This window comes from Pseudochaenichthys georgianus, chromosome 9, assembly GCF_902827115.2.
Source record: "Pseudochaenichthys georgianus chromosome 9, fPseGeo1.2, whole genome shotgun sequence".
Classification (NCBI taxonomy): domain Eukaryota; kingdom Metazoa; phylum Chordata; class Actinopteri; order Perciformes; family Channichthyidae; genus Pseudochaenichthys; species Pseudochaenichthys georgianus.
The window spans coordinates 8,253,168-8,280,691 of record NC_047511.1 but is presented as its reverse complement, the minus strand read 5'-3'; the positions used below and the strand labels follow the sequence as shown (position 1 = coordinate 8,280,691).

Here is a 27,524-nt window from a genome sequence, read left to right as displayed (position 1 = left end):
TTTTTTTATTGTTTAAGTGGTCCTTGGAATGAAGAAGTTTGAGAAACACTGCAGTAGAGGGACAAAAATATGAACCTGAAAAGGAGCGTACTATGGCTCCTTTAAGTTAAGGGTTCATATGTTCATTATTAGAATCAGACAAAACAGAATTGAAATGACTGAACAGAGCTCTGACAGCAACATACCATTATTTGTATTATCAATGAATTAACTCATCAATTAATTGTTGGATCTATGAACTATATAAAAAATTGTAATTTAATTGTTTATGTCTTATAATGTCAACATTTGAAACCGAATTGTATCAGACTATTTCAATGTGGCTGTTAATTTCTGTGGATTGATTCAAATAGAAAAAAAGACAGTTCTTGTACAAGTTCTTAAAAGACTCGAGAGCCTCCTTGAATATAAGAGAGACAGTTCAACATGTACAAAGTAAATTACCCCATGACCGAAATTGAAATTGAAATGAACTGAAATAATGAATAGATAAATGCACTGATAAGAGTAACTCTGATTAACCAGCATCAAAACAACTGAAGGAAAGACATGATGGAAAGCCGCCCCGCGTCCTGACAGCGCTCATATTTCACAGCAGATAAACGTAGTTTTCTGAGTTGGGATTTCTGCAGTGTTCAGGACGCTGCAGGGTTTTAATCTGCTGCTGGAGACGAGCTGACAGTGTTAGGACATTTAACAGCTCTGTTTAAAGACACGCTGCAAGCAGAGGAAACCGAGCTCAGCCGGCCGCCATCCGTCAGACAACATAACACCAATATCGTGTGCCTGAGTACAGAGTGGACATGGCCCTGAGCCTAAAGGCTACAGAGGCTCATGGTCCCTTAGATACAAAAAAGCACCACTAACAGTCTGCATACAAGTCAAAGCCCTGCACTCAAAGTCAACTCATATCAGCAGCAACATTGCTATATTATTCAAATAACTCAATGTTAAGAGTTGTACCGTTCAAATTAATGATCAATGTTTCATGTTATCTTGTTTTGTTTATTTAACAATTCTTGTTAAAAAGACACTCAATTGAATGCCTTACAAATGTTTTTTTATATATGTTTAAAACATATTTATAATAAATTCTGGATTTTTTTGAATGGCATCACGTAATGATGCCAGACGGTATAACTACTTATTAAATATGGATACATAAATGTAGTGATCATTCATTCATTTCCTGCTATTTCTTCTGGCAATGACAAGAAATAACCTCTTATCCCGACATAAAAACATTTAGAAAAGAAATTGACCCTAGGTTAAAAATGTGAACGCACAGCCCCTAGCTTAAAGTGGACCTATATTTGAAACATATATTGTAGGGCCATACCTATATAAAGTATACTTTTTCAAAATACCAAACGGATCCCGCATTTTAGCCATGCCTCATTTCGCTCTATTTGCTCTTTCCAGCCCTGTTTTTGCAGAGGGCTGATTCTGTGAGCTGCAGCTGACCACGCCCCTGCAGGAGAGGGGAGTTGCCAGTTCCTTTGGCATTAGGGCAGGGATATCTAGATACTTTCCAAGGTTTGACATAATGAATCGTGCTACTTTTAAAGCAAGCAACGATTTTTTTCAAATCTGTAATCAAAAAGCTCCTCAAAAACGCTATAGAAGCAGTTCCTGCCGTTGCTACGTTAGTTCCAACAGTAACAACGGACTATTTTTCTTAGCGGATGCATGTCAATTTAAATCAATACATAAAACTATTTTTTAAATCAATAAAATCATTTTCTAAATCCATAAAAGCATTTCAATTAATATTGGGAGTCATATCGTTACTTTGTTGAGAATGTGGCCATGTGTAATAAGCGGGATAATATATATGCACATTGCATAATGTGCTTTCATGCCGATCTAGATCCATCCGCTTCGGGCTCCTGATCAGCCTTCATGTTCTTTTCCCCATAATGACCGCGTCGCTGCACATTACATATGATTATATAGAGTCAGTATTCATTTGTTTTAAAGCAGGAGGCGCAAAAGCTTGCCTCGGGGAGGGAGAAAAAGAGCCACAGCGGAGAATAAACAGAAGGGCAACCATGCAAGGGAAGTCTTCTTCGCTGCTTTTGTGGCAGACTACAGCGCCACTTACAGGCCTGGCATATGTACTACAGCGTCTTCAGCGCTTTCGAGCAGCAATGGCCGGCCGTGGCCCAACATCTCATTCCCCTGATAGGTGGAGAATTGACCAATAGCCGTAGCGCCACTTTACTGATGTCAGTAAAGTGTTCAAATCTGGATCAGTCTGTATCAGATCCGTTGCAGACCCGTTTTTAGAGATTTGGGTATGGAGGAAAATAGAGAGGGTTGTGTTTTCTGACACTTGGTGAGTTCCCTGGAACACCGGGGACACATATTCATGTATAAAAGACGTACAAAAGTGCATTTTGCACGATAGGTCACCTTTAAGCTTTTTAAAGTTTAAGCTTTTCAGTGGACAGAATCCATTTGATTTCTAACAAGGCTTTTATTACAGTTCATAACCCAGCGGTGGAAGAAGTATTCACATCCTGTAATTGAGAAAGTGCACTATGTTAAAATACTCCGTTACAAGTAAAAGCCCTACATTTCATTTCCTACCAAGAGTTAGAGGAGTATTATCAGCAAAATATATGAATTCCCTTGTTACATTTAGAGCAGTATAAGTATAAAGTAGCACTTGATTGGAATATTCAAGTAAAGTACAAGTTCCTCAAAATGTTAAGTAATTAATTACTTTCAACCACTGTGACTTCTCCACAATAAAAGCATCCCCTAAGATATCCAGGGGCACGCTTTTGTTTTGAAGAAACAACAGCAGCAACTGTTCGGCTTGCTTTAGCAGTAACTTAATGTGTGTGTGTGTGTGTGTGTGTGTGTGTGTGTGTGTGTGGTGTGTGTGTGTGTGTGTGTGTGTGTGTGTGTGTGTGTGTGGTGTGTGTGTGTGTGTGTGTGTGTGTGTGTGTGTGTGTGTGTGTGTGTGTGTGTGTGTGTGTGTGTGGTGTGTGTGTGTGTGTGTGTGTGTGTGTGTGTGTGTGTGTGTGTGTGTGTGTTTCATTGTCTACTTTACCTCAGCTAAATATTTGGCTCTGGTGTAAAAACACACCTCTCTTTTTCTTTCTTGCTCACTTTTTCCTTTTCCTACACACACACACACACGGCACTAAGTGGGGCTTTAGTCAGCCTAAGACTAATGTAAACACACACAGACCTTATCTGACAAACTAATAACTGTTACTGACATAAAACAGCTGGAAAACTGGGCAGACATATTTCCTCTTTTCTTTTTGCATGAATCTGTCCCCCCCCCCTCTGTTTTTCTTCCCAATGACTCCCTTCATACTCCTCTCCCTCTATCCTTCTCTTCCTCCTCCTGTTACCCTCAACCACTCTACTTTATTTCTTTTCATCTTTCTGGGTCTCTTTGCCTACTTTCTCTTCCTCTCTGTCTCGCTTTGATTTGATCTAATGTGTCCTTCCTCTTATCCCTCTATTCAATTATTTAACATTTCTTTCTCATGTATTGTTTCTGTTTGTATAGACCATTTTTCTTTCTTCTCTTTTAAGTCTCCCTCCTCCCGTCCCTCCCTCCTCCCCTCTCTAAGTGCCACATCATTGTAAAGAAAACACGGTGTGATTTATGCAGCTCTAAGGGGGTTCAGCGCCGAGTGTCACCCCCCGCCTATTAATCACTCCTGGGATTGCGTTGAGCAACAAGCTAGCCACGCTAACTATTCAGATGTCACACTCTCGCTTTTTATAAAATATCAGGCGTGTGTTTACACGACCATCCGTCTTGGCGCTCTGCGGTTTTTAAAGCCGGCTCTTGTTTGGTTTTTCTCGGCCTCTCCGCGCCTATTTATCCTCTCCTCTCAGCGCCTCGCATGGCGTGCTGTTTAGCTCAAGGCAGATCATAAAAATTCTTGTCTGCGGAATAATGTGCTTTTCAACCCGGGAGGTTCCGAGCGAGAATAAATGCCCAGACACCGCTGAGGTATTAGATCAGAGAGTTAGCCCCTTTTTTATATTCAAAATATTGGGACAAGGAGCTTAAGTTGGTCTTTTCAAAGCAAAGATACGCGACAAAGAGATTAGAGTTCTGAGCCTGGAAGCTACATGTTGTAATTGTCCAGCCCAAGTAGAAGGTCAGGCAACTAAATGTGGCTTTTAAAAAGCTTGTTGAAGCAGAAAAGAGAACGAAGCTGTTATTTTATAAAGGCCATAAAGAAAGAAGCACTTCTTTCTATCTTGAATCCAACACTAACATGAGCCGTCTGTACAAACGTCCAGTTTTTCAAAACAGCAAGAAAGTCTGATGTTTGGTAAATGAATTCCAATCGACGTCAGATGCTCATCTGTTTAAAGCCTCGCTGTAACAGTCGGTCTCTTGGCTGAGTCTTTTGATGGGGGAAGGTAATGGACATATTTTCTTTTAAAACCTTGTTTACAATTTTACACAAAAAGGCACATTCTATGCCAGAGCTTACAGCAAAAAACGTGTTTCTGATTGGCTGCCAGGTGACCATTAAAGGGGCCCAAGTATGCACATGTGCTCGACTGTGACTTGTTTACAGGCTATAATGTTCACAATGGTCTTCATTTAGTTTTCTGTAGTCTGAAACCAGAGCCCAGTCTGCTCTGATTGGTTAGCTGGCCGTCTCTATTGTGATTGGTCAAGCGCTTAGAGATGTCCCGCCCCTTAGCCTGTCATGTACAATGTGTTGGAGTGCTAGCCAATAGAAGTGCAAGAGTTACCCTGTGATGTCACTATGTTACGGAAGAAACCAAAGGAGTCCAATGCAGGCGTTTCAGGCGGGGGGGGGGGGGAGAAACTCACAGGGAGTGGAGCCTTTGTACCATTTACATGCACAAAAACAAACAATATGACACAGGAAAGGGAAAACCCTTACAAGTTTTGATCAACTTTTTAATGATTGTTCTGAAATCATTGGCTTACCCTTTGCTAAGGCGTCTTGATGTCGATGATATTGATGGAAGCGTTACCACTATTGCTCTGATTGGTCAGGAAACCAGTTCCTGTTTTCTCAATATAATAAACATCATGACAACAAAGAAATGTATAGAGGATTAAAAGTCTTAGCAAGTATTGCGTGTCGGCTTTTCGTATTGATGTCGGATAGCCGCCCCGGACGTGGTGATTAGTTGTTCTGTTTGGACCGGTTCACCTTAATCATATCTCGGGTTCAGTCATTCAAAGCATTCAACGCTGTTCCCTCCGCCCAGACTATAAGTGCCCTCGCTCATGAGTCTGTTTGCAGACATGTTGTCAGTTAAACGGCAGATGCAACATGTCGTCTGAGGGAATTCTAGTATTACTGGTCAGTGGAGACTCGGAAGGTTCCCACTGGTCATTTAGTTCCAGACAGAGAGGGTCAGGGAGGTTGATCCATTTCCTGGAGCAAACAAGGGATTTGGTGGAACATTTACAACAGACAGCAAAAACAACATCATCAAACCAGAAATGATAAGCAGTTTCTGGAAGCACAGGTTTCAAGTTTTTAGTTGTAATGCCTTTTTTCACCAAACTTTGTCATCTTCGAAAAATAATTCTGTGACTCTTAAAGGTGGGGTAGGTAAGTTTGAGAAACCGGCTCGAGATACACTTTGTTATATTCCATGGAATGCTCTTAACATCCCGACAGCAATGAATATCTGAAGTGCTTTGACAATAATGTCATCTGTGGAAGCCGTGGTTCTGTAGAAAGCACGACCAATCATCTGAGCCGGCCCGCTAATGTAACTGGATGGCCTACCTGCCTGTCAGCCTTCCATCTGTGCACACACTTATCTCGTGTCCTCATTGGTCATGTGCGCGTTCCTGTGTGTTGGAGGAGGAGCTCTGTGAGGAAGTGGCAGATTTTCTCCGGTCGTGTATTTTCAAATTCTAGCGCACTCGATCTGGTTTCTCCAACTTACCTACCCCACCTTTAAGGTCATTGATGGGGCTAAATGGCTGATGCACACACAACATTTAAAAATGTTTTATATATTTTAAAACATGCTCTTTTTTATTTGATTTTTACACCAATTTTGAGTGACTTTGTGTGGGTTCATGACATAACATGCAAAGAACAGTATTTGTTTATTATTGGTTGTAATGCAAAGGGACATGCCAAGTGAATGCTTTTGCACGGCACTGTAAAATAGGTTAAGTAGCAAATCGTCACATTTGATAACCTTAAACCAGAAAAGGTTTGACATGACTTCACACGGAGTTTCCAAACCTTCGTCTTTGCGGAGCATTGATAACAGATACCAGAACTTTATTTGGTATTTATTGTGTTTACTTATTCAATTCTATGCAAAACCTGCTACTTGACACTTTAGAACAAATCTAATTGTCGGACCAGTTCTTCCATGAGGCCCTAGAACCTTTACTTTGGTCCCCAGAGGGAACTTGTTCCGCCAACACAAGCCTCACATATCATGGCTCGTGTATTTTCCACTGAGACTTTGAAAGTGATGACGTTGCATGAATCAGCACAGTCGGAGTGGAAACGGCACCCTATGAAAAACAGACTTCAATACCTTGTGAAACGCTAACATGACATGCTCAAACTTTTTTAATGTAATTTGATTTGGTATTGAAACACTATCTGGTTGTATTTGAAAAACAGTAAAGGAACACTTCTTGTGCTCTGTGGTTGTAATCCTCACATTGGAGACGTGTTAAGAGCAGTCCAGCAGCTTCTATCTTAGACAAACAGACCACATTCTTAAACTCTGCTCCTGTGTGTCTAATCTCATACTTATCGCTTTGAAAACCCGACGGAGCAGCCTGAAAACACTGATCTTAACCCTTCAAACCCCGCGGATAGGAGGCTGCTGTGGAGCTGTTTAACCCCGTGTGGGGCACATTTCGTCTGCTGGGCACTTGTCGCTTTATCTAGGCTCCCCATAGTGTGATCAAGAATTACACTTTCACTTATATCGGTTATAGTATAAAGTAAACACAAAAACAGGTTAGGGTACACAATCACATTGTTTTTATTATTCAGAACGTTTCAATGTTAATGTCATTGTAGGGAGCCGAGACATTCTGGGTAGAAAGATTATTGGCGACTTCTTAATCGATTGCTTTTTCAAGCACAAATGTCAGACATTTTGTAGTTTCAGCTTCTTATGTGTTATAGTTTGGATTCCCAAAGCTTTTAGTCCACTATCCCATCATTCAAGGGTGGTTTTCACTATAAGTAATGGTTTTTCTTTTGGACGGGCACTATCATTTACATTTTTTTACTGTGTTCAATCTGAATTTACTTTAAAATTAAAAAAAAATCTATATTGATTCTGACTTTTCTACATCAATCTCACAGGTTTATCCTTGCTTTGAGAAAAAAGATGATTAATTTACCCTTTTAGAAAAGGCCTGAGACCTGGAAAACAGGCTCGGGGCTTAACAGGTTAACAGATCTGTGTGTGATGGTTGATTTGATTCAAAACAAAAGATTTGCAGATGTTTGGGAATATGATCATCATTTTTTTTACTATTTTTCTGAAATTTGAGATGCTAAACTATTAAGATTTTTGTTCAAAATATGAATTACTAGTATTATTGATTATGGTAATAGTTTTTTGCTGAACACAAACTTACAGTTTAGCTCCAGGTGCCGCTGTCTTTGTTGTCACTGTCTGTGATGTCACCGAACATCAACCGGTTATGGATGAAAATCTAAAATCTTAGGAAATAAATATCAATTTCTTTATTTTATATTTTTGTTATCTAAATGTCTGACTGTTGGTTGGACTTGATTTTATAAATTAATTCTGCAACATGTCTAATCAAATATTTCACTATTTTCACAAAGCAACGTTATAACATTCACGCCATGGTGATGAACACATTTATATCTGTAAAGAAGGAGACATTCATTTATCCTGGATAGTTGAAACTTTACCTTCCGTTGAAATGACGTTAAGATTTGACTTTCCTGTAAATCAGTAAAGGAGAAACACCTGAACACCCTGATATCTTTGCACAAAACGTTTTATATGTATCTATTTCTTCAGCAATATAGCCATTTTGCAGAAACTCATGTGTGTCTTATCGGGTTTTAATCCATTACATCCCCCCAAAAAGCCCAGTGGAGAACTCTCCCTGAACTCCCACAAGTGGGGAGCTGCTCAGAAAACTCCATCTGAGCTGAGAAAAGTATGTTTCATGTGTTTTTGGGAGCCGTCCTCCCCCAGCTGCTCGGGACCGTCCGCCTTCAAAGGTGGAGGCAAGTAATGGAGGAAAGATGGGGGAGGAGGAGAAGTCATTCCCAAAGTCTGAGAGTGTCTGGGACCTGGACTGGGACTTCCCTCTGCGCGCTCACAGCTCGTTGGAATTGGACGGTAGACTTGTTGTTTTGCCGATCCGCTTTATATACTAACTTTAGATCACATTGGAATAGACTTCCAGGTTCTGCTCGTTTTTGATATGTTTTAGACTGAGCATCCTCGGTTTCACGTTTGGTCAAATTTGTTTTGGATCTGTGTATAATTATTTTTGACTCATTATTGCTGTTATTTTCGAAGGTCAAATCTGTTCCATTGTTGCGAAGTATGTTTGAGAAACAACAAGTGTAACCACGGTTTGTTTTGCACTTCTCTAAATACATCCCAAAAATGTGACATTAGAGCTAAGAGCAACGACACAGCTGTATACATACATTTAGGGTACTTATAACATATCATTAGCAAAATGACCAACAACATTAATGTAATCTTCTTCATACAAATCAAGTGTGTGTGTGGGTTGTAAACAATAGAAATAATGCAAGTAAAGTAACTTCAATTGTCGATCGTGGTAAAAAGTACAGCCAATAAGTCGATAGTGGGGAATTCCATTATTAGAATAATTGTGAATATCCTTATGTGATGGACTTTAAAACGTTGTTTGCCTCACGTCCCTCACAGGTAGTGAAGTAAAAAAGAAAGCCTTCGTTTTGTAAACACATTTTTAAAACCTCACAATTTTCTTATTTTTGTTCTTATTTATTCTAATTACCCAGGGGTCTTATGAAGTAAAGGATGTTCCCCTAAATACATTTGTCCCATCTGTAATTCAATGAGAACATTTCTCCCGACTGAAATTAAATGGAAGGTCATTCCAGTATGTTTTCGGTGCCATTTAAAAAAAAAAAAAAAAAACGTACAATGTTCCCAATGCATGTTGGACGTGCATTATAACTGTAAAACTAAAATCATGCTCATCTATTTTTCCCTTTCCATCAGAATGAGCTCGTCCTCGGCTTTAGCTACTGAGAATCATGACGTCGCTGTAAAAAAAAAATCATCTCATGGGTCTTGAGTTTTAGTAGCTTTTCTCTTCCACCCCTTCCTCCCCCCCCCCCCCCCCCCCCGCCGAGGCCTCGGTATCACCTCGTCCTCTAATTGTTTCAGGACTCGGCCTCAGATTGTCCTTGGCAGCGGGCACTAGAGAAAATGTTTAGCAAGTTTGTTTTTCTAGTAATTAGCCTTAAAACGGCCCGTAATACAGACTGCTAATGGTCCACAGAGAGCTGCGCCTGTGTCAACACACCGCCTCCGTGTGTGTGTGACTGATGTGTTCATGAGAGATTGTGTGTGTTTTTTCTGTTGGAAGCTGAGGTGATCAGGCGTGTGAAAAGTGGTCGGGCAGTAATGTGAAAATGTTAGTTTTCCCATCCAGCTGCTTGTGCTGCTCTGTATCAGCAGAACACGCAGACGGATCACTGCTTCACCTCCAGTCTGCGGCCCGCCATGCCTCCATATGTCCTCCTGCCCCGTTAGCATAGCGGCTATTCATCAGACACATGTATGTCCTTCTGCCCCGTTAGCATAGCGGCTGTTCATCAGACACATGTATGTCCTTCTGCCCCGTTAGCATAGCGGCTGTTCATCAGACACATGTATGTCCTTCTGCCCCGTTAGCATAGCGGCTGTTCATCAGACACATGTATGTCCTTCTGCCCCGTTAGCATAGCGGCTGTTCATCAGACACATGTATGTCCTTCTGCCCCGTTAGCATAGCGGCTATTCATCAGACACATGTATGTCCTTCTGCCCCGTTAGCATAGCGGCTGTTCATCAGACACATGTATGTCCTTCTGCCCCGTTAGCATAGCGGCTGTTCATCAGACACATGTATGTCCTTCTGCCCCGTTAGCATAGCGGCTGTTCATCAGACACATGTCTGTCCTTCTGCCCCGTTAGCATAGCGGCTGTTCATCAGACACATGTATGTCCTTCTGCCCCGTTAGCATAGCGGCTGTTCATCAGACACATGTATGTCCTTCTGCCCCGTTAGCATAGCGGCTGTTCATCAGACACATGTATGTCCTCCTGCCCCGTTACCATAGCGGCTGTTCATCAGACACATGTATGTCCTTCTGCCCCGTTAGCATAGCGGCTGTTCATCGGACACATGTATGTCCTCCTGCCCCGTTAGCATAGTGGCTGTTCATCAGACACATGTATGTCCTTCTGCCCCGTTAGCATAGCGGCTGTTCATCGGACACATGTATGTCCTCCTGCCCCGTTAGCATAGTGGCTGTTCATCAGACACATGTATGTCCTTCTGCCCCGTTAGCATAGCGGCTGTTCATCAGACACATGTATGTCCTTCTGCCCCGTTAGCATAGCGGCTGTTCATCAGACACATGTATGTCCTTCTGCCCCGTTAGCATAGCGGCTGTTCATCAGACACATGTATGTCCTTCTGCCCCGTTAGCATAGCAGCTGTTCATCAGACACATGCCAGTCCATGAGAAGATATTTTGATACCTGCTGAATAGGTTGGAATGTAATTGTTGAGGGTGTTTCCCAGCAGGGGTTAGGGTTAGGTAAACCATCGATCCTTCTGCCCCGTTAGCATAGCGGCGGTTCATCAGACACATGTATGTCCTCCTGCCCCGTTAGCATAGCGGCTGTTCATCAGACACATGTATGTCCTCCTGCCCCGTTAGCATAGTGGCTGTTCATCAGACACATGTATGTCCTCCTGCCCCATTAGCATAGCGGCTGTTCATCAGACACATGTATGTCCTCCTGCCCCATTAGCATAGCGGCTGTTCATCAGACACATGTCAGTCCATGGGAGCATATTTGAATGAATGCTGAATAGGTTAGATTGGTACATTGGTTGAGGGTGTTTGTTTCCCAGCAGGGGTTAGGGTTAGGTAAACCTCAACCATATCATTTATAATCAAAGCTGACACCATATTAGTGTTTTTGTCTCCCCTGCACACACTGTTGATTTATTAACATCCAGCTGTAAGCCAGTGGACAGAGCCCAGAATGGTATTATGGGTCATTTTGGGACGTCCCAGTCTGAGGTGGAACAGCTGAGAGAAATACGACTCTTCAGACGTTTTTATGAAGTTTTCTTTCTGTTTCTCATCGCCTTCGTGTGAATTTTTCCAACTCTTGAGCCTTTTTTCTCAGGGAGTTTTTATGAAAATGTGAAACCAGACACATTTATCACCACACTCTCCAATCTGGGTGTAATTAAGAGAAAGCTCTTTGGCATCCAAGCTTACACATTTCAGCAGCGGGGTCAGAGGTTTATTTAGAAATGTTCTCCGTTCAGATGTGTCGAGCAGTGCCGGCATCAGGACTCGAGCTGTGAAATGCATACCTTTGCAAGCACACTAAGAATCCACTAATACTCTGAATATGATGCATGTAAACCTTATTCTGTGTGAAGAAGATTAAGACGTGTTATATGCTGATATTAGTTTTGTAAAATGTGTATGACGGTGACTTCATTTGAGTGAAGTAGCAAAATGGACTATTGTAATATTCAAATTGCAGGAAGCACTTTAGAAAGAGATGTTTAATGAAGTATTGTGGAACTGCAGAGATATCACAGCCTTCAAAGCATATTACGCAGACTTAAAGGGGCTCGACTATTCTCATTTTCAGAATGATACTGCCTGTGCTGCAGCACCTCTTTTCACCCTCTGTCTGAAACCAGAGCCCAGTCTGCTCTGATTGGTTGGTAATAAGATTAAAAAAATGATCAATAGTAATCACAATCAGTTATTTGTTCCAATGTTATTTTAAGGCCATAATCATCTGGCCAGTCCAAGTTACTTGAAGCATGGTTGCATTAACGGGAATGGCATATTAATTTCCATAAGCAATGGCAACTATATGGCAATACTGTCCGTCTCCCAATAAGCCAATGGTCTTTAAGTGACAAGCCAAAGCACACCCTGCAGCTGTGTCCATGTAGTGAAAATCACTTTATGTTCATAGTTTTACATTTTGTATGTGTTTGCAGCGGGAGCAGGAAAACGCCATGACGCGTCTGAAGAAGCAGCAGGCGGAGCTTGAGGCCATGAGGCTGCGTTACCTAGCAACAGAGCAGAAGGAGGCGGTCAGTCAGGACAGACAGGAGCTGGACGACATCAAGAACCAACTCAACAGGTAGTTGTGTGTGTGTGTGTGTGTGTGTGTGTGTGTGTGTGTGTGTGTGTGTGTGTGTGTGTGTGTGTGTGTGTGTGTGTGTGTGTGTGTGTGTGTGTGTGTGTGTGTGTGTGTGTGTGTGTGTGTGTGTGTGTGTGTGTGTGTGTGTGTGTGTGTGGTGTGTGTGTGTGTGTGTGTGTGTGTGTGTGTGTGTGTGTGTGTGTGTGTCTGTGTGTGTGTGTGTGTGTGTGTGTGTGTGTGTGTGTGTGTGTGTGTGTGTGTGTGTGTGTGTGTGTGTGTGTGTGTGTGTGTGTGTGTGTGTGTGTGTGTGTGTGTGTGTGTCCTGTTCGTTGAGATACAGCATTCGGAATAAAACAATTCACAAGTTACTAAAACACTCAACAGCCCAACTGAAAACAGGTTTACAGACAGGACCTTATTGTTAAATGTCTAGAACTTAAACAATCAACTAATAAATGAGACGGAATCAAGAGAATAATCTGAAGGTGAATTAAAAAAGGAATTCTTGCTGCTTTAAAAACTGTGACGTAATAATTGATTATGCTTAACCTTAATATTATATTAAGTATTCTGATTAAAACGTACATATGCTAATGTTCATCTTAATATTTGTATTTAGTGCTTTGACTGTGACGGGTTTTAATATTCCAAAAGGTCTGTATTGGCCTCACTGCTCTGCAGACCATTGACACACAGAACCCTAGAGAGAGGATGGGCCGAATGGGGCCTCTTTAACATGCTCGTGTAAACTGTTACATTCTGAAGTAAGCATACACACCTAGTACTTCGCAGTGAGCATGATTGGCTTTGCTGTGACAACTATTTTCATCTCTCAATTTAGGTAAAAAAAGTAATCAATGATGTCTTATTTAATACCCCATCGCTGTCAAATGGTACTAACTCAAATCATTTTGACAGATTAAAGCAGCAGGAGGACAGGTTAGGCCCCGCCTCCTCCCAGTGTGGCCCCGCCCCCGCTCAGAGCGTCAACGAGAGCGCAGACGAGCACCTGAGCCGCCTGCTGGAGGAGAGAGACACGCTGCTGAGGACCGGCGTCTACACACACCAGGACAGGATCATCGCCGAGCTCAACAGACAGATCCAGGACGCCATGACGGACAGAGAGGAGCTCTGACGGCCAATCAGAGGCCAGCGCTGGCGCCGTTAGAACGTGTTTGTTTCTGGTAGAGTTGAACTTGTCCTTGAAAGGATCATTCCTCTAGTTCTGTATGTCTGGACCTTAACAATTACAAACTATATTTTAACCTTTTGGGTTCCCGACTATTCAACATTTACTTTATGTTGAGCTGATGATGCATTCAAGACAATTCGGAATCGCACAAAACGCATTACACTGTTCACTGGAGCTGAAAGAAGACGCCATCGCTCATCAGAATGTTGGTCAATCGTTGATATCATTAGGATCTCCAAATGCAAACGGGATCTCTTCAGGATTTGAAGGTCAGGCGAGCAGCTTCATTCGGGGGCCAACGGCAAATCCATTCAACGCCCCAAAACCGTCCATTAGGGGAAACGCGCAAAACCAAAACCACAATGTGCTCAAACACGTGCAGGGAGAGAAACCTCTTCCTCAACTCGCCAGCATGCGCAGCTGCGTGCACTAAAAGCGTACGGAGCGCTCCGGTCCCAGCCGTCTCCTTTCCCGTCCCGTTGTGTTTGAGCTTCTTGCAGCGCTTCCAGCGAACTCGCTCCATGTGTCGTGAAGCTGGTGAACGTTTGCTAAACGCTACGCATGCGTTGTCAGAAGTTTCCTTGATTAGCATGTGTTTTGGCCCGCGTGTGAACACCTTTGCATCCTGCCTGGGAGTGCCGCTCGTCCCTCCCATAGGAAGTGATTTTGGGCCGTTGTGGGCCACCGTAGTTTAAGTCTTTAAAACTGACGATAGAAAGTTAGTGACTCTTTCGACTGACCTAAAGTCTTCATGGATCTGAATGCTATTGGCTCACAGATCTTAAGGATTGAGCTTCTTTTAAGCTCATTTGGAAATAAATGCAAAATGATGTTAAATGTGCTTGAATAGTTTTGTAGACGGAAAGACGCAAAGCAGCTCCTTTAAATATGACAGTTGGAATAAATGGCGCTAAGTTATGAGAGGAGGAAGGGTCTGTGTGCATTCTGAAATAAAGGATGTTTGTCCCGACAGCAGGTGGCGCTGCAGAATCACAAACAGACGACCTGCAGCGGAGACGGTAGATGGTTTGTTATCTTCAGAGACTTCAAGACTCTGATTTCTGTGTTTGTCTAAATAAATTATTATGATTTTAAAAGTGCCGTGTCAGCTGTTCTCTTTGAGGTATTCCAGTTTGATGAAAGAGCGGAGAGATGTTACCCCGGCTTCACACATAAAGAGGAGTTTAAATCTTCAGCCCGTCGCTCACATTTATTTTAAGTAGATACAAAAATATGAATGAATTAAATGTTGAATTTATAAAAGTTAACAGTTTAGAGAACGAGACAAATATAAATGTAATCTAACCAACATCAGATTTCTTCACTTACAGAAGAGTCTTCACTTTTAAAAGGTGTGTTGGATCATTTATTTTATCTAATTCTAACGTGTAAAGTTTACTGACTATTATATATATATATATATATATATAATGTACGGTGGCCGACTATATTGTGGTATTTTTCATCAAGTTTTTATACCTTTGTAATTAAATATATTACGGCATACTTATATAACATGTTATATGAAATACTATGAATTTTCTCCTCACGTTTATGGCACAACTCTTTTGTATATTGGCCGGGTTAGAAGTCTGTGAGGGGCGAAGAATCCCCCAACATTCTTCCTTTATAAAGGGGTGAAGGTTAAGGTTGGGGCCTATGCATCGTTTTATTTCATTTTGTGACCTTTTTATTAAAGTTTGTTGATCAAATACCGGATACACAAGCACATAGCTGCCCTCCAATGACTTTAATTGTGTCATTACAAGCGCGTGTGTGTGTGTGTGTGTGTGTGTGTGTGTGTGTGTGTGTGTGTGTGTGTGTGTGTGTGTGTGTGTGGTGTGTGTGTGTGTGTGTGTGTGTGTGTGTGGTGTGTGTGTGTGTGTGTGTGTGTGTGTGTGTGTGTGTGTGTGTGTGTGTGTGTGTGTGTGTGTGTGTGTGTGTGTGTGTGTGTGTGTGTGTGTGTAAAAAGCGTCTAACATGTAATATAGTAAACCCTTATTTTATGATCAGATTCAAAGGTATAAGAATCTAATTGAATCTACTGTAAGAACTCTTCTGTGTATTCTAGCAGTTGCTTTGAAGACTGCTAAACCCTGTTCTGTGAGCTGATGATGCGTTCAAGAATGCTCCCACATTTCAGAATGTGCAGGCAGATAACTGGAGCGGTTTGGTGTATCAATGTATTCATCGTGAGGACGTTGATCAACCGTTCATTCAAACATAAACTGATCCATTCCTGTTTTAATCGATTCATTTGTTTTTATTAGTTTTGTTGGTTGATTATTGTTAGCTAGTTGAATATTCCAAAACAATATATGAACATGTAATATGTACAAATAAGGAAAATGTATGTAGTAATAAATCAAGTAGAAAAGTAATTCCAAATAAAATAAATACACTAACTTCAACGCCAGTTGGACAAAATAATAAAAGCTGTGGAGGAGAACCAGCTGCAGGGCCGACAGACGGCACGTGGTATCACATGTAGAACAACATGTTAACACACACACAGACCATCTGTGTGTGTGTTAACATGTGGGCCCTCAGTGCTGACGGTGAGCAGATGTTCCGGAAGATGAGGAGGAGGAGGAGGAGGAGGAGGAGGAACAGTTTTTTTATCAGACATTTTAGCTTGTTAAACTTGTCAAAGTTCAGTTTTATAGAAAAGATTCATCAACTTATGATTTTTTTTTAAATAAAGCAAATCTGGAAAAATAGTATGTACAGAATGTTGAAAAATGGTTCTGAGATAAATGGGATAATATGTAAAATAATACATATTTAAAGTCATTCTGTACTGTGTCTGAAAAGTGCAGCAAATCACGTGGGAAACATTTGAGCGTCGGGGTGTGACGTTGAGATATCAGGAAAAGACACTAGAATATTTTTTTAAAACGATATCAAAGCAAGGGGAACTATTCAAAAGAAAAAGAGTGATACAAGTGATGAAATGTTGAAAGTATCAGCATGTCCAAAATAGTCTGTCAAATTATGAAAAATAAAATCTGGTACATTTCATAATATAAAATGTTATCAGGAAAAACCACAAAGTAATTCATGTCGTAAATTCCAGAAAAAACAACATGGTTGACAAAAGAACTCAAACTACTGTGCGTCCAACATCTCGAAGAAAACAACATTATATAAAAAAAGTGATAATATTGTGTGTTGAAAAATAACAGAAGAAAGTCATAGTCTAAAATATAAGAACAACATAGTAGAGTATATCCAAAATAAATCAAAAAAGGATGTATTATTAAACTACTGTACGGAGGCTCAGTCATTGGTTCACGTTTATTTATAAAGCTTTGTGGGTAAACTCCCGTATTACATCTGCTCTCTGATAACACACAGAGCTGCAAACAGCTACTGTCTGAGATGGCAGGATGTCGTCTTGTTAGATGTGCCAGGAGCAAGGACTGTCTTCGGTGAGACAGCTTTTATGTGCAGCTCCTGCTCGGAACAATCTTCAGCAAGAATTGAAACTGAGCAATCTCATTCCGCTGCATGTTTTTAAAGCAAGTCTAAGTGAAATTCTCTTAGAAACTATGGGCACTTGTAAATGTATCCTGTAAATATAATGTATGATGTCCTCCTATTGTTTTATGTTTCATGTGGAACCTAATGCTGCAGGTCTCCCTTGAAAAAGAGTTCTATGATCTCAAGGGACAATCTGATTAAATAAAGGTTTGAAATGAAATGAAACTAAAAGGACATAGTATGTTGCAAAGCATCTGAAATAACAACGTATGTCTACAAAAAAAATAGTTTGTTCAAATTATCCAAAAATATTCATAGTATAGTATGTAGAGAAATAGTCTGAAAACGACATAGTAAAGTATGTCAAAAATGATTAGGAAATACGACGCGGTGTGCGATGTCGATTTCATCAAAAACAAACATCATAGTCAAGTATGTCAAAAATAGACATTGTAAAGTATTTTTAAAGAATCTGAAAATGGTATAATCAATCGAAAATATTATAAATGATCAGAGAAAAGGGCATAGTATGTCAACAGTTCAGAAAAAAACATAATATTGTTTGTTGAAATTAGTATAGGTATAGTATTTAAAAAAATCGTATATACACTAGTGTGATGATAGCATCCGAAACTGAAACCTAATACGGTATGTGAAAACATCTGAAAACACAACATAGTAAAGTTTGTCGCAAATGATCTGAAATAACGTGTGGAAATATCAGAATTAACAAAGTATTGTTTGTCGAATTTATCTGAACAAAAACGACATACTATATAGAATGTCAAAAATAGTCATAGTAACTTTATTATTTTATTGTGAACATACTTAAGTTCACAATAAAAGAAAAAGGACATAGTATATAGTACGTTGAAACATAGTGATAGTGCAGTATCTAGAAAATAAAACACCATAAATGACACAGTATAATATGTCATAAATAAATACAAATAAATATTAGTTGACAATATCAGGAAAAACAAGGGTAAATTATTTCATGTAAAAAAAACTGAAAAATAAATAGAATAGTTTGATGGAAATAAATAGTGATGGTATTTTATGTTAAAAAAGTAGTCGTAGTATAGCATGTCAGATATATCAGAACAAAGAATCATTGTTTGTAGAAACCATCAGTAAAAGGGCATTATACTGTACGGTACTGTATGTCCCAATTATAAGTACAAAATAATACTATAGTACAGTATGAAGAAGACAAAGTATAGTGTGTTGAAAATATGAATAGAAAAACATAGTTTAGAATATCAAGTTAACAAAAAACGACAGAGTATACTACTGTATGTCAAAACATGCAGAAACACGCCAGTTTGTCAAAAATGTCCCCAAAAATGTCCCCATAGTAGTAGTAGAGTAGAGTTTGTCGAAAAGAGACAACTTACTGTAGTACTGTAAATCGAAATCATCAGAAACATTTCGTTTTTTGCAAACTATACAATGTCTCTTTGCAAAACTCAACATATTAAAAGTAATCAATAAGTCAAATATCAAAGCACAGTATTTTGTAAAAAAGTCAGAGTTTAGTATGTTGAGAAATCAACAAAACGACATTGTACAGCATGTCGAAAGTATCATGGGCAAAGTTATAGTGATGGCAAACAAACAACATGAACAAAGTTCTCAATAGTGTATTTAAAGAGGGGCCTTTTCCTCTTGACCTCATTGATACTGAGTATATCCGACACACCGTGGCAGTGGTTCAGCTGGTTGAACCCAGACACCACAAGACCCTTCACACGGGACCTCCAGGACCCATGTCCACACACATCTCAATTACCATCAGACTGGACTGACTAAGAAACAGGACACACACACACACACACACACACACACACACACACACACACACACACACACACACACACACACACACACACACACACACACACACACACACACACACACACACACACACACACACACACACACACACACACAAAAGACACAAACTGGACGTTCCGCTTTCAGTCTGAATGCTAAGATTATTCCGTAGAGGATTCGACAAATTCACCAAAACAAACAGTCAGAGCTTTCAAACATCCATCACGGCCCTGTTTTCACACCGTGGGAACCAGATCCAACCCGAATCAGAACAAATCAACTTTCTTTACTTTGTTTTGGTTTGACAAACATGTCCATGCATCCAGATTAGATTACATGTAATGACATTAGAGAAGTGGTAGGTTTTATAAGAAGCAGTGATTGAGAAAGCGGTGTTTCTTATTCCCTCGTGACGCAGGGAAAGTGGAAATTCTCCCAGAACAGAAACACTTTGATAACGACTGCTGGAGGTCTGACTGTTGTTATCGGAAGGGACAGCTACAAGAGAGGAAGAGCGAGGACAATAACAGCGTAAATCAGGTATGAGTAAAAGTGTGTGTGTGTGTGTGTCACAGAGTATTAGCAGTAAGTCGGGGCAGCTGCACTAAACCTCCTGTGTGGCCATTTATAAACATGATCAGTTGAGCTCAAACACCTCTAATTGATCATTTCTGCTGATCTTAAACCTCTCTTCTAAATGTGTGTTTAACAGTTGAGCAACCACTGACCGGAAATTCATTGTTAAATAAAATATACAGAATAAAGTCTGCTTTGAAGGGGTAAAGTACGGTGGCCGACAAGTGCCAACAAGCTGCATCTACCCAAAACACTTCAACTAGGAGAGACGCGCTCCAGCTTCAGAAAAGATGCAAATATAAAAACTAGGACTGGGCAAGTCAACGCGTTAAAGGTGGGAACGTTTGAGAAACCAGCTCGAGATACACTTGTTATATTCCATGGAATGCTCTTAACATCCCGATAGCAACGAATATCTTAAGTGCTTTGACAATAAATCCATAAAAAATGTCATCTGTGGAAGCCGTAGTCCTACTGTAAAAAGTACAACCAATCATCTGAGCCGGCCCGGCTAATGTAACTGGATGGCCTACCTGCCTGTCAGCCTTCCATCTGTGCACAGACTTATCTCGTGCCCTCATTGGTCATGTGCGCGTTCCTGTGTGTTGGAGGAGGGGCTCTGTGAGGAAGTGGCAGATTTCTTCCGGCTGTGTATTTTCAAATTCTCGCGCACTCCAGCTGGTTTCTCCAAAATGACCTACCCCACCTTTAATACATTAATTAATTACAACAACAATTACTTTATTTTGAAAGTACGCTCAACTTGTTCTTCTGGCAGTGGCAAATAACTTTTGTTTTATATTTGATTTGATTACATTAACTAATATTTAAGTTGAGATTTACAAGAAATATTTGAACTGCTGCTGTGTAAAGGTAATACTGCTGTTAAAAAGCACCTTATTTGTTTGAAAAATAAAAGTTTGCAATACACATTATTGCATTTTGCGCATAACAATGTGATTAATCTCAGAAAATCCCGCGGGTAATTGAGATGTATTCATTGTAATTCTTGCCCAGCACTAATAAAAACACAACTGGAAGCTTGTTGACGTTCAGCGATTACAAAGTTGACCATCTGTCTCTGTTGGCACCGTTGGTCTTTTTCATAATTGTAAGTGTTTTGTCAGAATCACTATTACATTAGATAGCTAGCTTACATCAGATCTGATCTTCTCACCTGTCGGTTGCCGTAGTAATGTGTAGTACATGGCCAGAATTTAAGTAAAAAAACATTGCAAAAATGTAAATATATCTATTTCAAGTCGTAAGAATGGACCCTGAGACTTTAATAAAGTTTTCATTCATTCATTCATATAAGAGCGATATGTCAGTTATTGGTGAAACGTGTGGCGCAGATATTCGGACTATTGAGGTCAGCACCTGATCGTCATCGTGTTGATTACAGAACGTATGGATCAATAACTAGATGAGTTTTATTCTCAATTATTAGGACTTTTCTTCTTTAATCGATGATCAGCCATCAATTTCACCTGGTGAAAAGTATTTTGCAATCTGAACCCTTTGTATTCTTTGTCTTCTTTGTGTTTCTGTGCACGACTCATGATGATCAATAAAAGCACAGAGAGAGACTGTAAAGAATCAAAACTGGGTTTCAGCTTTATTTCCTATGGAACAATGTATTTTTGGTTTTTGACCTCATTTTGTCATCCATTTAGAAAAGGGGGGGGGGCAGAGAAATCATGCAAACAAGATCGAGTCAACAATTGATTTCTAAGAGTCTTTCCATTTGGAATGAAGATTTCCCTTGCTCAGTCATATTCCAGAATACATGATTATCGTCATCAGGAGGTCAGAGCGAGATTCAGTTTGTGTTCAGCCGATCCCAGAGCGCTTTCTTTTCATTCAAGGGAAAGGAATGCTGCAGGACTTTTAAGGTCTCTTCACTATTTCTCCAGAGTGGTAAAGGAATGAGTCCTAAACCCGGAACTACCTAGCACGTTAGCACTCCCGGTTCCCTAGTTTCAAAGTAACTTTTATGAACGCATTATTATTTAAAAGCCTGAAATGAGAATTTCATGGTTTGTGCGACATTAAATACGTCAGTAAATATGATGCTCGTACAAAGCTTCCATTAGTGATAAAAACAGCGGTTGCTAAAGTGTAAAATATGTACAGATAGATAAGGTAGGGGAGGCAACAGTGTGGACTGAAGAATGGGGTTAGAAGATCTCGACATGTAGGTTTTCCTTTCAGAATGTGAGTAACACATTCAGAGTATGTGTAACATGTCATGTATATATGCAGAATATACAGTTCTTGTAGTTTAGTGTGTAAAGAAAAAGGGATATTACACATGACTTTAAGTTGATTTATCTTAATTTAGATTTGACTGTTTCAGTCGAATCAATTCGAGGGCAAGGCCTTGGGAACAGAGGGAGACACATGTTTAGGGACGGTGTTGGTTAGATCTGCTTGGATAACTAAACACAAATCTACATCGCTGCACCACTCTGGGAACGATGCCACGGCAGATTTGGATGTTGGACTTTTTCACATTAAGAGGAAGATGACCGAATGTTAACAGACTTAATTCCAACTTGGTCCTTAAAGTCTACACAACTTCTCCTTCATAAGATTGCCTACATTTCCCAGAATGACTCTGAACATTTCTGAAGAACCTGATCTACTATAAGCTTACCTCCAAGACATTTTGTTTTTACCACATGTCTTTGTATCAAACCCAACTGTAGCTTGTACTTGAGCTTCGTGTCACCAGGTTGTATGGCCACTCCTGTGTGTCCTAATGGGAAACACATGACCTTGAGACTCTCTTCTTGTCCTCTGGATCCCGACTCATGAACACAACGTGAATTAGCTCAGAGCTCTGGTTCACATTCACATTTGTGTTTAACTCAAATGTCTTTCACCTCAGTCCCATCGATCCTACAGATCATACAACAGGCCTTTTCCATATATACAGCATTAGCTCAATCTGAATTCTGAATAAAGAGAGGCTTTTCTTTCAGGAACACAAACACGCCTGTAAGAGTTTAGAGAGCAGCATGTTCAGTCACAGCAGGATTTGTTTTCACATCACTGAGTTGTTAAATGGAAATACATTTAACTATATTAATATGTTTTATTACATATACACTTTTTGGGAATTAACTCTCAATATGTTAAAATGGGAAACCGATGACACTGCCACACATGTGAGGAAATGATGTGTGTCCTGATGCAGTGTGTCCCTCTCTGCATCAACTGTCGACTCAGGCGAGGCACTAATACAGGGCTGCAGGAATGAGTCCTTAAAACCAGAAATGAGTTAGCATTTCCAGCCCCCCCCCCTCTGAAAGTCAATGGGATTTAGGCTAGGTAGCTTAAGAGATGTTAACATCTTGTTGCACAACATTAAATATGTCAGTCAATACAGTCAATACCCCACGTGTGCATTTCTGGGGTGGGAAAATGGCGGTTACAAACAAGTGGCTACATGGGACTACAAAACGTCATCAGGCTGAACATTAGCCACCTTTAGCTTAGCATTGGTGATGCGCGAGTTGCAGTTTGTTTTTAGACTAATGTTAGATCTGTACTTCTGGTGATGACATTTACGCTTCAACTATTAGAAAAGTGCTTTTAATATGTGGAGATCATCCGACTGAACAAAGCGTGTAAGTATCATAAACGTTTTTGGAGGGAACAAAGGGAGAGGGAACTGTTTAGGGGAGGATGTGTTGGTTAGCTAGACACGTGGAGGACCCATTCCATATGCAGACCCTCTCCTCACCAGGCTTAGCACCTCAGCTGCTTTTAAGTTAACCTCTGGCATCAGATATTTCTCACTTTTCATAAGTTGCGTTCATTTGTATGAATGACTTTGAACAGCTGATCAATGGAGACTTTGTTTTCATGATGATTAAATAAACTGTTCTTTGTCGCTGAATAAAGCTGCTTATGAACTCTTACAAGCATCTGTCCGATTAAAGAAAACGCGCCTTTGTGTTTTGGTTTGGATTGTAGATTAACATCCACGAGCTCTTTGGGAAAAGAAGTCCTGCATTATCATTATTAAAGCTTTTTTAACTCTCAGGCACAACAACCTATTTGGTATTCAGTAATAGCTGTGCTTGACCCTCACTCATTTGGATACAAAGTGTATTGTAATGGCAATATTTACACATCTGAGAGTGCTTGTGAAAGGATTCAAACTTGCATTGCACGGCAAATATACTCCATGAGACCAACATTTATCGTAAGAGAAACACATACGCCATTTTAGTTTGGTATGATGTTTGTGCCTCAGATGATTAGATGTCATCTGTATACTTTAATCTGAATTGAAAGAAATAGAAAAGTTGACCGTGAAAACAAAACAGTTTTGAACACACGATGTGTCAACTTCATATTTAACACATTTTCTTATAAACTGCAGGATTATTTCTATAAGAAATCACATCCATAATCTCTTCAGTTTCTCCTTCCTTTCGTCGCCATCTTTACATCTGCCAACATTAAATAAAACAATTCAAAAACAATAGTGCCCAAAGCATGATAAGCATGAGAAAAAGATAAATATAATTTATGTTGGTTTTGTCCATTATTTTCTTTTCTTTTTTTACAATACATACTCCTTGTCATTTTATTTGGTTGATTTCAATGTAAAAGTGGAGCGTGGTCCTCAGAGGTTTGTGTAGTTGCTCCAGCTCCAGTTGCCTTTGCTTTGGTCGCGCCCTCCTTTGGCGTCGCTGTGGCAAAAGAAGAAACTGAGAAGTAAAGCTACAGACAGTCTGCTTTCTTTTGGTGTTTCGTTTCATTGTCTTGTCCGGTTTCAAGAAGCCATTCTTTGGAGGGAAACCTGACAGGATTCCCCAAAAGTCTCCAATAAATATCCGATTCCAAAAGTTCGTGAGTCCAACCGCTTCATGCGAAAGTTCATTTTCTCTGCTGGAGGAAAAAAAGGTTTTCTTTGGTATGGTTGAATCTGGATTCTCTTCAGTAGGATGCATGTGGCTTTAAAGCCTCTCCTGTCCAGAAGTCAGTCAGTCGGTCGGTCAACATGTAGCCGGCTAAATCTGAAACCGCTCTTAAAGAATGACGTCTTTCCATTATCTCCGTCCACACAGAAGCAGTTCTATCTAATTTGTATTTATTAATTGTGAATGACTTACAATCAAAAAATACTATTGTAATTGTCTCAGTATAGAATAAATCCCTACATACTTAATAACAAGTAACCTGTCATGGTATGTATTCATATTTAATATTTAGTCTAATCATGGAACGGATTTAATGAACCGTCACAATGACAGACATGTGTTGAAGCTTTTATATTCTGGTCACAGTTTGGATACACTTCCATTTTACTTTTGCAGAGAATGACTACGGTGGCCTACAGGTGCAAACGCGTTACAACGGCCCAACACATTTCCAATTAGGAGAAAAGGCTGTAGTTTCAAAAGTGATGCAAATATAAAAACACAAATGTGCCAAAACTCATGCAAAAGAGGAAACATCTTCACCAACTTCACCAAACATGCGCAGCTTTTGTAAAAGCGCTGCATGTTTACGCCGCAAATACAAAACTCTGCTCGAAGCTCAAAACACAACAGAAACACTAAAAAGTGCCGCACACCGCTGGGACCGGAGCCATGCTGTCTTCTGGAGATTATAAAGTTAGCCATTGTCACGCGTTTGCACCCGTCTGCCGATGTCCTGTAAGAATGTTGGTGTCGAGCTGCATTCACATGATACGTCGTGCAGCGCCTGAAGTTGTATACAATTGACGTGTTTTGGAGTCTCTTTCAAAACTATTTCATCAGGGTCAGTCATCCTGGTGAAGATAATGTTTGTGTACTTACTTTTTGTTTAGTATCTTCTACCTATAGTTCAGTATTTAGCCTTTGTCCAGCTTTCTCATTCTTGTTTAAGCTGTATGTCTATTCCTGTGTTAGCATATCCGAAAACTACATTCAAAAGCTTTATTTGTTTATAGGTGCTTTCCACTAAAAGTGATTCCTGGAGCAGAGGTCACTTAGATGGCTCTTATATCAATTCCTAGTTAAACATACATGTTGGGCTTTATCCTCTATGGAATGGATACATTTCAAAATCTTTGTGTTTGGGTGATAAATAAGCCGGCTTGTTGTGGACGGAGAGGAAACACAGAGTGAGGAAGACGCCTTTTCAGAGGTAGCCGCTGGAGCGCGTCGGTCCGGGAACAGTCGGAGGGTTAGTCCACCTCGATGGACTCGCTGCTCTCATTCACAGGTTTGCACTCGTTGGGGAGTCGCTGGTGGCGGCTGAGCTGAGTGGCCTGTGTGAAGCTGCGGTCGCAACGCTCGCACCTAACACACACACACACACACACACACACACACACACACACACACACACACACACACACACACACACACACACACACACACACACACACACACACACACACACACACACACACACACACACACACACACACACACACACACACACACACACACACACACACACACACACACACACACACACGGACAAAGAGAAGGAGAAACACAATATGTGATTAGTTTAAGGATGTGTATGTCAGAAGAACACAACACTGTTGAAGACAGGAAGACCTGAACAGTTTATCAATTTGAAATTGAACTGTTGAAATGATGCATTGTCTAAATAACAGGAGGCGCAGTATTTGTTAAACAGTATGTGTCAAAAACACCATTGTTGATTGGTTAGCTGTTAAAGGGATCATTGCCTCCAACGTCGTGAATTATATTGCAATATTAGTCAGTATGATCGCAAAGTTATTTTCCAAATTGTTAAGCCCTCCTTCATACGCTGTATGAAGGAGGGCTTAACAATTTGGAAAATAACTTTTACACACACCCACTTACACAACCTTGAGATGAGCACACACACACACACACACACACACACACACACACACACACACACACACACACACACACACACACACACACACACACACACACACACACACACACACACACACACACACACACACACACACACACACACACACACACACACACACACACACACACACACCACACACACACACACACACACACACACACACACACACACACACACACACACACACCCTCCTGTTAACTCTAACATCCAGTGACAGTATAAAGTGTGTGTGAGGCCCAGCGGAGCAGCAAGCTGTAATTGTGGCCCTGATCTTCACAACCTGACCGACACACACACACACACACACACACACACACACACACACACACACACACACACACACACACACACACACACACACACACACACACACACACACACACACACACACACACACACACACACACACACACACACACACACACACACACACACACACACACACACACACACACACACACACACACACACACACACACACACACACCTGATAAAACAGCATCACTGTCACTTCCAATAGAAAGAGAGGAGAGATGGAGCTGTTAGTCAGAGCAGGAGGGGTGGAGGGGCAGTTACATGTATATGAATGTGTTTGGAGTGGGGGGAGGGGGGCCTTCAAAGAGAAGGCGGTGTTGAGGTATTGGATTCAGCAGCCCTGAAACAAGACTAACATGCTGTTAGATAGATAGGAAGGGGGAGGGGGGGGCAAGATAAGGTAGGGGAGGCAAAACAATGTGTTTGAATCTCTGTGTGGACTGAAGAATGGGGCTTCAGAAGATCTTTAAATGTAGCTTTTCCTTTCAGAACACATTATGAATCAAGAGTCAGTGTATTAGATATACCTATAGTATTATTTATAGGGTTAAATAACTTGGTCAACTTTCTGTGTTATTATTAAAAAAAAGTATAGATTGCAAACATGGCAAAGGCTGTGGCACTTCTTCTATGTTTCAACTAAAATGTACTTTTAGATCCAATAGTTTGCCTGTATATTCGGAATATATCGGAATATATCTGCCACAGAGAGAGGCATTTTAATTGGTGCACGAATAAAAACGTGCAGGTTTAGCGACACAGCTATATGTTGCTTTTGGTCAATGGTGCACACTTTCATATCAAACTTACACTCAAACCACTT

At 40.5% G+C, this 27,524-nt stretch overlaps 2 protein-coding genes across 2 annotated transcripts in view; one reads left to right on the top strand and one right to left on the bottom strand.

Moving 5' to 3' along the window:
• The window catches only part of cep120 (centrosomal protein 120), a 32,117-nt gene extending 17,420 nt beyond the window's left edge, over positions 1-14,697 (top strand). Inside the window, exons 19-20 of the mRNA XM_034091669.2 lie at positions 12,263-12,408; positions 13,327-14,697. Of these exons, the coding sequence (XP_033947560.1) occupies positions 12,263-12,408; positions 13,327-13,543 (363 nt within the window). The 3' untranslated portion in view covers positions 13,544-14,697. The remainder of the gene's footprint in view (positions 1-12,262; positions 12,409-13,326) is intronic.
• Positions 14,698-21,135: 6,438 nt separating this feature from the next.
• prdm6 (PR domain containing 6) overlaps positions 21,136-27,524 on the bottom strand; it is a 133,153-nt gene continuing 126,764 nt past the window's right edge. The window contains 1 exon segment of the mRNA XM_071204328.1: positions 21,136-25,803. Coding sequence (XP_071060429.1) covers positions 25,689-25,803 — 115 coding nt within the window. The 3' untranslated portion in view covers positions 21,136-25,688.